At 38.4% G+C, this 13,296-nt stretch overlaps 1 protein-coding gene across 1 annotated transcript; it reads left to right on the forward strand.

The window, feature by feature from the left end:
- The first annotated feature begins 1,917 nt into the window (after positions 1-1,917).
- spata2 (spermatogenesis associated 2) lies at positions 1,918-6,710 on the forward strand. Its single transcript, XM_040151705.1, has 3 exons — positions 1,918-1,996; positions 3,053-3,878; positions 4,866-6,710. The coding sequence occupies exons 2-3, from the start codon at positions 3,528-3,530 to the stop codon at positions 6,219-6,221; spliced, it is 1,707 nt and encodes a 568-aa protein (XP_040007639.1). The 5' UTR covers positions 1,918-1,996; positions 3,053-3,527; the 3' UTR covers positions 6,222-6,710.
- The last annotated feature ends 6,586 nt before the right edge of the window (positions 6,711-13,296 follow it).

Raw genomic sequence — 13,296 nt, forward strand, 5'->3', positions numbered from 1 at the left:
ATAAGACACAACTGGCTGGGGGTAGAGATAAGGTTAGGCTCAGGCTAAGGTAAGGGGAAACGCATATCGACAGGGAAACAGACTTCACCTCCTTCAGAATCTGCTCCTGCGCCTTAGAATTAAACAGCAACCTTTTGCTTATGTTCTCGAATTCACAAGCCCAGATTTGTCTTGTTCTAACATGAAAACCCACCCACCCACTCACACACACACACACACACACGTATATGCATACAGACAAGGAGGATGCATAAATATTCTCCACTCTCTGCTTGCCCTGTTTTCTTTACTGTGAAGAAACTGGAATGTTCTCTCTAACATCTGTGTTGATTGGTTTCCGGGTCTTTTGATTTTTCCCCTCGCCTTGTCTTGCATCGCCACCCATTCTCTGTGTGTAACCCAGTACTGACTGAGTACGCACACAGTCACACCAGGACCACTAGAGTCTAAAGTTTGAGCACAAGCTTTTGATTAGGGACTGCAAAAAACGTATAGTTTAATCAACTCTGGGCCCACTTGTTAATGTATTACCCGCAAGCAGACACAGAATCAAATACCTAGACAACACACACCCTTGACCTACTTAGGGAAAAGTACAAAAGTATCATCACAAAGTATCAAAAGTATTTATTGTACAGAAAGTGCCCCATGACTGGGATATTATTATGTACTGTGATACATAATAGACTGTTAATACTGATGCATAAATATTTATCAGTGTATTGTAGTATGTAAATATGTATGGTAGCTGCTAAAGATGGAGAGTGTTTTAAGTACTTTATTTATCAGTCCAGTGGTTCCCAACTTGGGAGTCGAGTCCCTCCAAAGGGTCCTGAGATAAATCTGAGGTGTCGTGAGATGATTAATGGGAAAGGAAAGAAGAAAGATTCCTTTTTCTCTAATTCTTCCTTTATTTGTAAAACAGTGGATAACTTGACCTTTTTGGGCAACATAGAAAAGCAGCAAATCAGCACACTGGAAAAGCTGGAACTGGAGAATGTTTCACATTATTGTTTTAACGATTTAATCTTTACCAATTCTCAGAATAGTGGCCATTTGTACGATTTATATTAAACGATTGTTTGCTGAAAGTATTGTATGAAGTCGGACTAGAGATAGATTGGAAGGGAGGTAAACAATTTCAAAATCAAAAAGGCAGATAAAGTGAAGCCAAAATAGTTTCTTAAAAGTGGTTACTTACTGGACATTATTTTTGTTGGAGTACTGTGCAAAAGTTTTAAGGATTTTAGATATTAAGATTCTTATCGATCATGCAATACCATGGAGGAGGCATTTGGCTGTTGCCAAATTCAGTCAGCAGCATTAGACGACGTCCCCAAACAAACAGCCAGGGTCAAAGAACTATCCTCAGAGACAAGAAGAACAAGGAGTCTTGCAGCAGATGGTCTGGCCCCCCACAGAGACCTGATCTCAACATCACTGAGTCAGACTGGGATCACGTGAAGAGACAGAAGACTCTGACACAGACTAAAGCCACAGAACTGAGGCAAGTTCTCCGAGATGCTTGGAACAACATACCTGCCAAGTACTTCGAAAACCAAGATGGAGAATTAATGCTGTTTTAAAGGCCCAAAATTGATTTGATCAATTTTGTTCTGTTTTCTGTGTTTTGCACGAAGTTACCTGATAAATAAAAACCATTAATTATTTTTGAAATTATCTTCAATTTACTTTTAGCGCCTAAATCTTTTTCACAGTGCTAAAGAAAAATATCTATGCGCACGAACGTATTGCTGAATTAGTGACAAACTGCACGCGTGACATATTTTTGTCTCCCCCCAAAAATACTGTATTCATGCAATTTACGCAGATTGATACTGGTTGTAATGCGGTTGGTGGGCTCTGCAGCCCTTCCTCCTCAGCACGTGGGCCCCTGATGCAGATGAACTGTCAGAACCGAGCGCATGCGCGTTGTAATGTGGGAATTTCCAATAGTTGAGGAGGCGTAGCTAGCCACGGCTAGCTCTTGCTAAAGGTAAGATGTGCGGGTGATGGTGTTTCTGTTTACGAAACGGTGCGATCTCTCAGCTGAAACAGAATTAGACTTGGTCGCACAAGAATCACGCCACAGTTACGGTTTACGTTTAGATAACTGACTCTAAAATTGCCAAAGATTTATATCTGGCGACGTACCGCCCTGCTAGCTAAAGCAATTGTTAGCTAGCCAGCTGCGCAGAAATGGGCGTTCACTGCTTAGCTTATACTCAGCTGGGGGCCCATGCCAGTTACTGCATCGGGGTTTCACGGGCTTTAGAGTAATGAAGAATTAACGTACACGCTGTTCTCAGACAGTCTCTCCTATTATCAACGTTGGTCGTAGCGGACTGGTTCTGTTGCATTTGACGCGAAATAGTTAGAAATGCTGATGTTGTTAGCTAAGGCTTGCTAGCTCGCTAAACGGATGCTTGTTGATGTTGATATGTGAGGTAACTGGTCCAGCAGTACAGCTCGACTGGGAACGGGAAGCACAATCTGTCTTCTACTGTGCTCAAACCACATAGCAGGTTTTAAGCTTACACGCCTCCATACGTCTGATTTTACGTTCGTAATTTAACCTAAGTAACGCTAAGTGCAGGCAACCATGGTTTATACGCATGTAACGTAGTAAAGGCTCACATTCATTGGCGCAAACAAGAACGCAAGACAAAAGACGTCTGTCAACAGTAAGCCCTGATCCCGGTTACACCGCATTTCCCCTAGTCTTTTTTTCTTGGTTGCGTATACCATGATAATAATCTCAGTCAGTCCAGCCTATTGCATGACGGATATAAAATAGCACACAAGATGCATCCTCACATCATCCAACTTAAGAGCACGGAGACAGTTTCTCAAAATACTGTTGCCTATACAATATCCCTTTTCCCTGAACCCTTAGAATTTTTAAAAACACTCTTAAAAAGGTATTTTCCTATGGGCTGAATTAACACTGACTGAATGAGTAGAAGGAAATTTGGCTCAAGTTTCCTTTTGTCTTTGGATGTATTAGACTGAAACATTTCCATTTTTTTAATGCTGTCCTGTGTCATTGCAGCTAGAAGACGGACACAATCATGCATGTGTCTTCATGATGAGTGACCTTGATCTCTGCGCGTGCTGAAACCAAGGAATGGAATACATACAACTCTGCACTAACAGAGCGTGAAGCGAAAGCTACTCCTGACCTCATCTTAAACGACATAGGCCTGTTTGTCTGGAAACAAGTCAGGCTATGAGCCAATTCCAGAGATGCCCATAAGAAGGCATCCCTACAGGCTGCAGCCTAGCTACGCCAACTGAAAGCACAACTGCGTCTCTTGTTTAGAGTATGTGCTGCTGATTGGACGCAACATCTCATTCCTCTACCACCTCTACAAAACGTTGTTAACGTTGAGTTTGTACCAGCGTGTGAAGTGAATAATGGTCTCGAAAAATGGTGCTTGAATGTAGCATCCTGGTGCAGGGTGTGCTAAAAGGGGCGAGGCTCTCTCAGAAAAGTATAACAGCTGACTGATAGTCTGCTGCCGATAATGGATGCTAAGTTAAAAGAGGACCTGTTTCGGAGGTATGTGACAGCACTGGAGAGGCGTCTGGAGGAGGGAGGGGAATACACAGGGATTGGAACTGCCCCAGAGGGGGACAAAAGAAGACACAAGGACAGTGAGGCCCTACTCTCCACAGCCACAGCTCTGCTAGGGGCCTACCAGCCAGATCCGGCACAACGTTTCCGCATGGTGCATTTCTATGAGGTGGTTGAGAACTCACTCCGCTACCAGAGAGGGGCTAACCTCAAGAGCCTGGAGAGAGCCTTCCACACCCTGGAAACCATCTGCACCAACATCTTGCTCTTCCCTTGGAAGAAGGAGTTCAGGTGTATAAAGGTAAGTTTAGTTTATACACACAGTTGTCATTTTAGCTTTACTTAAAGCTGTGTTTAAATCTGACATCAACCAATATTTGGTTATTGAAACACCATCAGCTTCCATTATTGCCTTCTCCAGGAGTGTGAATTGATCATATGTAAATACATACATTTCCCAATGTCTGTATGAACAGTCAAAATTACAAAATGAACATCTGAAAAATAAAGCGACTTGCAAAGAAAAAAGTATAATTTTTACGTTTTAATTTTATATGATCTTTCACAACCTCAAGGCGGAAATGACCGTTCTTCTCTCCATGTCTTCACTTAGTTTACAGCCTCCACTGTAGTAGCTGTGCCACTGGTCACAAAATCTGCAATGATCTTTGTGCACTGATAATGTACAGAGGCAGTACAGAATATTTACAGATCAACAGTGATGATATGTAGGCGGCAATTTAACTTTTTCATTTAAATATAACATCAGCCCTTTGTCTTCATAGTTGAAGACTTCATAGTACCTAATAACTTAGGAGAATACAGTACCATAAGGCCACCTGACATTAGCATCTGACGTATTAACAATGACATATTCATCCTATAATATAATTAACATCTACAAATCCTCCTTATAATTCTTGTTTAATTTAATATTTAGTTTGTTAGAACATTTATTTTCTAATCATAACAGCATACAGTGTCTTATATGTAAACAAAAGGGTTGCATCACCAAGGAGCCTGCTATCTCTCCATAATTGCCTGTTCCAGTTTTTTTTTTAAATGCTTCATCTTTAGACAACATCTGTATGTGAGTTAATATGTTATAATGCTGTTAAAATTTTTACATCTGTAACGTTAACACTGCAGAAAAATAAACTTATACCTTGAATTACATGATATCAGAGGAATAGCATGTGAGGTCTATTTTAGGGTAGCTTTTAGCTTTATTTTCTCAAGCTGTTTTAATTGACTGACATTAATGCTGATTAACTAATTTCTCTTTTAGACCTTCACTGGCCCATACGTGTACCATCTGCAGTCTGCCATTCCAGATACTGAACTGCGATCTCTAATGCACACCATTGGCTATGCCTGTGACCATGATTCGCAGTTCCATTTGCAGGAGCACCCAGGAGGCGCAAATCATCTCCGCCATTTGGCGTTTGAGCTCTTCCTAGCCCAGGCAGAGTGTCGTCTTCTGGGAGAGGTAGTGGCTCTGGCCCGTGGTTCAGCCTCAGAGTTGGAGGCCCTGGAACTCCGTAGAGGTTGCAGAGATGATGCAGCTGGCTGTGCTGAGGCGCTCCGCAGACGTGACAGCCTTGGGGCAGATATGGCTCGGCTGTCTGTGCGGCCGTTGGATATAGAGAGGCCTCATGCCCACCACCTGAGGCGAGGTAGCCGACCATCTAAGTCTGTGGATGTTACAGATGGGGCTGGTCACTGGCACGCAGCAGTTAGCAAGCCTGTCTTGAAGGCCTCATTGAGTCTGAGGAAGGAGCCTCTATTTGTGGATGCAGAGGAGGATATGAAGGATGAGATCATCAGACCCAGCACATCAGCATCTCTCTTCTCTGTGGTAGCTCCACCTTCCTATAGCCCTGTTGCGGATTTCTTCCCAATTCAGTCACCTCCCCCAGCTGATGCTTACACATCCTACCACCTGTCATCTTTGGATGAGATTGACTTGTACACAGAGAGGGGTGGCGCTGGGACGGGAGGAAGGCAAACTCCCTCTCGACCGCCATCCAGAGAGCCTCGGGAGGCAAGGGATGGGTGGCTGCTCAAAGCTCATGGTAGTGTGAAGTGTCAGGGTTGTGGACTTGGCTGCTCAACTATGGCTTCCTGCCAGAGGTGTGACATGATCCTCTGTTCTGCTTGTCATGATGTGGATCCCTCCCCTTGCTGTGGCTTCCAGGACTACCACCCCAAATCCCCGCGACCCCTTGATGGATACATCCCTGTCAAGGAAAAGCTCTCTGTCTACTCTAATACTCACTCCCACTCCCATCTACACCCGCACCCCCTCACACTGACTCACTCTCACTCTCACCCCCATCCTCACCCCCAGATGGTGGAAAAACCGCTTGTGTCCACTAAGCTGTTTCCAAGCAAGTCTGTTGCCTTGACAACATCAAAGGGAGGCAGCAGTGAGAGAATAAGCATGGGGGGATCGCGGTGCGGGTTTTGCAACAAGCCAGGTGCATCACATACCTGTGTGAACTGCTCTAAGGTGTCATGTGACTCGTGCATGGGCTTGTATGCAAAGGATATGTGCACGCGAAAGAATCCCCAACACAGCTTTGTGCCCAACCATCAGCTCAACTTTAAATCTGGCACCATATCTCACCTGGTGTACCGATGAATCAGGCAGACAGAATATTTTGTTTCTCCCTTGTCGCCCCCCCCATTAATCCGTGGCGTAGTCTTGCGCTATTGCTTTAGTTCTGTTCCCACTTAAACAACTCATTCACAATCTTCCCTTTTATCTGATTTCCTTTTCGCTCTCTCTAACAGTGAACTTGAACTTTGTACATTTTCTGTTACTGTCAGTAGGACCCTGGAATGCACATGCCACAGAGAGCCATATCGTGCGCCCATCTCTCTGCCTTGTACAAGTTCAGGCCTTTTATCTCTTTCTTCTTCCTTTTACCTTGCTACCAGCTCTTGAGTAGTCTTGTGATGTTGTAGCGCTTCCCAAATTCCTCATATTTTGTCCTGCTTAAAAGGGAAACTAGAGAAAAGTGTTTAATTTCTTCGCATCTTGAATGAATTCCGTCCAAATGAACATATATACTTTGCCTAACTTCTCAGCTAAAAATTCCTCTAATATATAAATATAAATAAATAAATATATATATATATATATGTGTATATATATATATATATATATATATATATATATATATATATATATATATATACAGTATATATATGTATACATATATATATATATATATATATATATATATATATATATATATACTGTATATATATATACTGTATATATATATATATATATATATATATATATATATACTGTATATTTATATAAATGTGTGTGTGTGTGTGTGTGTGTACGTACGAAAAGACCTCTGAGCTTGCATTGTGACAAAGGAGATCTTTTTAAACTTGAAAAATAGTAGGAAAAAACAGAGAAAACTTACACTGGAAGTCAATAAGTCAATAGTATATATTTTTAATCCCTATTCTCTAGAACAATGTGAGACTGTTAAATGGGCATGAGGTCTGGCATTATGATTTTGTGGGTATAAATTTATGTATGTGGGTGTGGGGTGGGAAATATCTCAAAGGGACACATTGAGACAATGGTCAGATGCCATATATTCTATTTAAAAGATTATGCCTTGTAAATTAACTTTCAATTGTTTCTCGTTATATGACTTAGGTTTAAATGCTGCTGTTGACTTGAGACATTGAAGATGTGTGGTGTTGACCTCTTTCTTGCATATAGCCTGTTGAGTTGTGTCAATTCCAAGCCCCCTACCCCCTTTCATTACACTCCTCAAGCCTCCATGGTCCATAATGATATAGTGCCCCCTTACCCGATCAGTGGTTCCCTGTCAGTCTCAAGTGGGGTCACAGGAGGTCTCACGCTGGTCCACAAATCAAGTGATTGCAGTTCTTTGATAGTGTGTGAGCCTTTTTATTGGTTTTAGACAGTATGAAAGTGTATACTCTGACACGGTTTCTGTCTACCTCAAATGGCTTCAGCTTATACACCAACTTCAAAATTATGGTTTCAAACTAGCCGTAAAAGCCTAAGAAATATTAGAAAATAAAATGACATAAGAAAGGTTCTGTTTTTTTTAATCGAAATTTCTGAGCCTGTATTTTGGTGTACTTGATTGCATAGTACTGTAAATTGTTTACACATTCTACAGACAAAATGACAGCAACAGCTTACAATATCTTGCTGTTTAGTACAACAAGAGTATGGGATCAAAAATGAAAATTCATCGATGCTGAATTGACGCCTCTTTGCCACAGGGTTAAAAACTTTAAACATTTTAGCTTCACAAAGATAGTATTCATCAAATGGCTACTGCACTATATTTTACAGGGATTCATTTTTTTGCATCCACCCACCTGTACTGCACAGTGATATCAAATGTGTTTGGGGACTGATTTGGTGTAGCTTCTGTTAGCATGAGTTTCCTGAAGCAAGTCACTGCCATTTGCTGCGGGAATTTCATTTAACTAATTTACTGGTATAGTTCAAAGGGTTGGGTCATCATAGGTAAACAAACACTGCTAATATTTAAAGTTGAGTGTCAAAAATTTAGAGGGTACTTCTAGTGATTAGGCTTTGATTCTCCATGTAACAGGAGAATTGCTGAAGTATGTTGCAGTTGATAGCCACTAAGGGCTAATTTTAAATCACATTTCATTTACAAAAAAAAAAGAAAAAAAGTCTGGGTCGGGATTATTTTGACAGACTGTTAAGGCTACCGTAGCCTTTATGATCTGTCAGGAATAACTTCTAAATGCCTTAAGCTCATTCTGCTGTGTTGTCCTACAGTATTTTAAGTTTTCGGTGTTGTCTTTTACATTGCTCTGTGTTTTACCAGCCTGTAGGTTAAACATTAACATGGTTTTGCCAGGCTACATGAACTAAATACGTAGCCTTTTCTGTGACAGCTAAGGAAAGAATTCAGAGTAGCTCAAAAATACGCACTAGTATGGATTAATCACCACACAGGGTTTCTAAGACATAGCATATTAAAGCATGCATATTACCAAAATTATGCAGTAATTCAGACATTGTAGACCAATATATATACTATAAGCTTACAGGGGTTAGTGTCTGTAATAATAACCTTTTTTTTTTTTTGAAGTCAAATTTGATATATATCTTATCTTGCAGATATTACCAAACACACATTTGGTTACAGGGGGTGGTGTCTGATACGTCTGTTCATTCCTTCCCTTTAAAACCAAGTTTTTGTGTTTTGTGTCTTAATCATGTTAAACAACATAAAGAAGGGATGTTTTGATACCATTCTGATATAGTTTAAGGGTTCTTTGATTGGGTCAACATTAGCTAACTTGGGTAATCACAAAAGTCTTGAGTGACCCAAGGGGAGGTGTGCAATTGTTTTGTTTTCATCTAATGAAGCCTTTTTAAATAGTTTGAATATTTATCAAGATATCTTTCAGTTGCTCGACTCTGTTCATTACAAATCATACCAGCAACAAAGATGACTTTCAGAAGTATTGAGCCATGTTGCAAGAGTGATCATATTGCCAAATGAAGAACAAATATCTCATTGGAGTAGAAAACAGAATCCTGTGGCTTGCCTGGATGTAAAGTTAATGTAACATAAATCTGTGGTTTTGCTAAAGTTTAGCCTTGTGTCTGTAGATGTTGGCCTTTTTAAGAAGCCTAGAAAGAGAATAATAAACATAGATATCTACCCACACACCATGGGATTTGGATTTGACTTGGATCAGTGGACTGATAATTTGTATAGGTCACTACAAAGGGCTAAACAGTCTTCAGGGCTGCTGCTAAGTTTGTGGGCACTGTTTTAATCTTTTAGTGAACAACGGACTTGTCATAGGTAAATATCTAATGTGGAGCTTACTTTACATTCATCAGTGGGAATGAATTACTGATGTTAGAACAACAAAAGAGCTATTTTTATTTTGTGTCATGGAATGCATTGAGCCATTTGAACTAGTTGGTTTAACCCACACCAGGCACACTCAAGTCATTGTGGAAGTCAATACTCTCTTTTACCTCTTTGTGTGGTTATCTTACTGATATTAACAGTGGTGGTGTAGTTAGGCAGCACGTTTACCATTCCCTGTTTCCCAAACCCTTTCTTGGCATGCTCTGTACAAGGCCCAGCCCCATAACTCTTCTCCCTCAACCTTACATGTACCCTCACCCATTGTCTCCCTTCTCTTCTCCCCCCTTCCACCTTGGCACTGAGGATCATTGCACAATGTCTATGTGAAGGGGTATGGACTTAATGATCAATATATGGACATACATGGGGGTGGAAAGGGAAAATTGCCAAAAGTGTTAATTGGTGAATTAATATATATATATATATATACATATATATGTGTGTATGTGTATATACATATATAATATATATAGATATATGTGTGTATGTATATACATATATGTGTATGTATATGTGTGTATGTATACGTGTGTATGTATGTATATATGTATGTATATACGTATATACGTATACGTATGTATGTATATACGTATATACATGTATGTATGTATATATGTATGTACATGTATGTATGTATATATGTATGTATATGTATATACGTATGTATGTATGTATATGTATGTATATATATATGTATGTACATGTATGTATATATGTATGTACATGTATATACGTATATATGTATGTATATGTATATACATATGTATGTATGTATATGTATATATGTATGTACGTATGTACGTATGTGTATACGTATGTACGTATGTGTATACGTATATGCACGTATGTGTATACGTATATGCATACGTATGTATATACGTATACGTGTATGTATGTATGTATATGTGTGTATACGTGTGTGTGCATGTATATGTATGTATGTATATATGTATATACGTATGTATATATGTATACGTATGTATGTGTGTGTATATAATATATATATATATATATATATATTATGTGTGTATATGTGTATATGTATATGCATATATGTGTATATGTGTATATGTATATGTGTAAATATACATATATATGTGTATATATGAATATGTGTATATATGTATACGTGTATATATATATGTATTTGTATATGTATATATACACACGTGTGTGATTGTGTGTGTGTGTGTGTGTGTGTGTGTGTGTGTGTGTGTGTATATACATATATATGTGTGTATATATGTGTGTGTGTATATATATGTGTGTGTATATATATATATACGTGTGTGTACATATGTGTATATATGTATACATGTGTATATACGTGTATGTGTATACATATACGTATATACATATATGTATATGTATGTATATGTATGTATATATGTATGTATGTGTGTATATATGTGTACATATATGTATGTATATATGTGTATATATATATGTATTTATGTATATATGTGTATATATATGTGTATATATATATGTATATATGTATGAGTATGTGTATGTATGTATGTATATACGAATGTATGTGTATGTATGTATATATGTATATGTACATATATGTATAAATATATGTGTGTGTGTACATATATATATATATATATTGTATATGTGTGTGTGTGTGTGTGTGTGTGTACACACACACGTATATGTGTATATATGTGTGTATGTATATGTATGTGTATTTGTATATATATGTATTTGTATATATATGTATATGTATATATGTGTATATATAAAGATATATATGTATACATATATGTATATATATTGAAACGTAAATGAGATTTTATAAAATAATTTAAAGAATAAAATTCTAAAAAAAAACGTGTTTTCTCCATTCAGTTTGTGGATGATTGAAACGTGGTATGTAGCCTTACTCAAGTAAAGGTGAGAGTTTTGTACATGCAAAGACATTAGGACAATTTAGTTCTGCTGGCCATCTAGCATCTCCATTGAAGGCTCAAAATCGTTGTGTCCCTGAAAATAAAATTGTTTTTCTCACTTCCTGTCAGCTCAGTATTTAAAATATAACAAACCCACTCCCCATGACTTCCCTCATTTTGTATCACCACTCTAAGTCACTCACTCAGGACCTCTGTAGTAGCTTTTGTTGAGTTTGCAGGTTGCCCAGTTCTGCATGGCTTTGTTTTTCCCTATATGACCAGTAGATGGTGATAAATACCCACACATATAGTGACTGAAGCTGCATAAAATACACCAATCCTGTTGCGAACAAATTACTTTTTCATTTAATGTAAATGACTCAAAGTGAGACTTTATTGCATTTAATTCCTTATATGCTGTAAAACAGGTTTGAATGAATACTGTATACACACATCAAAAGTAGTCTAATATTTCACTATGTTTTGCCACTGCTTTTTTTCATTAGAGAAATTCAACCACAGAGTAGAACCAGCAGTTTCTCTGCATGTTACGCTCCTGTTTTCTACCCTGGCTGTTGTATGACATAGTGTACCAAAATAGTTATAAAATAATAGCTAATATATTAGTTATAAAATAGCATGTCAGAGCAAACCTTTTGTATGTTCAACAAGGCAAGAGAGGTCAGAGATGAGGATAGAAAAGAACAAATGCAAAAAAAATGTACTGTTCTGTAGTCAAGTTAGAATTAGTCACTCATTATGCCTGATTTTTTTTTTCTTTTACTTCTATGAAGGAAGTACAAGATGTCTAGACATCACATTTCACTGCAATAAAACAGGATGACTTATGCAGTTACAAAGAGGAGAAAGAACGAACGTTCATGTGCTAGGTTATTTGTTGGGGAATGACTAATTACTTAAACAATAACTGTGCAGATAATTCATGAGATTATAATAAGTGATAGTTTTGGTTATGTATAATCTTTGGCTTTTGTCTATTCTTAAATCTGTGGCTTGCCATGTCTCAGTATGACTGGCAGGCAGTAGAGTTCCCAAATTTAGAATAGGATTCCTCATTTGAACCAATAGAAGCTCAGGCTCAGGCTAAACTTCATTTAGCCAGTACCTCAGATCCACATGGTATACATCATCAACTACAAGAAGATCGTTTTGGAATGGACTCCTGCTTAGGATAAGCTTGCAGATATTTGTTTTGGCTCACAGTCCTTTAACAAAAGAGAACTGGAGTCTGGCGCACACCACTAGTCTAAGTAAGCTTCCATATGGGTTATGATCATTGGATCAGTTCCTGGATCAGCTCCTGCTTCTGACAAAGTAATGTTAGATATCGGATAGCTTTAGCTGAGATTATCCACAAAAAAAGAAAAGCAGAGATGGACATCAGCAGAACCTCTGCAGTGACTGAAATGCGGAGTGAGTGCCAGTTCCTGCACCCGGCGTCATCCTCTCCTCTGGGACATGTCAGAACTGTGCTGACTAACAGCGTTTACCAGCCTTGAGGGAACCTAAGACATACTGAGTAAAGAACATTGGTGTTCAGCAGGAGAGAAAGATAATTACTGATGGCACACTGCTTAGCCTTTGAATAAATCCACCACATGCAGCAGCATTAATGCCATCTTGGTTAATGGTCTCATTGAAGAGAGACTAGATGAGAATTACAGCACAGGCATTTAGATAACTGATAATGCAAGACGTGGAGTGTTTGTATGCATATTCTCACAGTAAAAAAATTCATTAAAAAATGTATCTTGCATGTATTGTATTTTTTTAACGCATTAGGTCAACTTTTTCCCATAATTGCCAACATTTTACTTTTATTTCCTCGATGTATTCAACCGTCTCCATAGTGACATTTAACCATAAT

Source organism: Xiphias gladius, chromosome 18, assembly GCF_016859285.1.
Source record: "Xiphias gladius isolate SHS-SW01 ecotype Sanya breed wild chromosome 18, ASM1685928v1, whole genome shotgun sequence".
NCBI lineage: Eukaryota > Metazoa > Chordata > Actinopteri > Istiophoriformes > Xiphiidae > Xiphias > Xiphias gladius.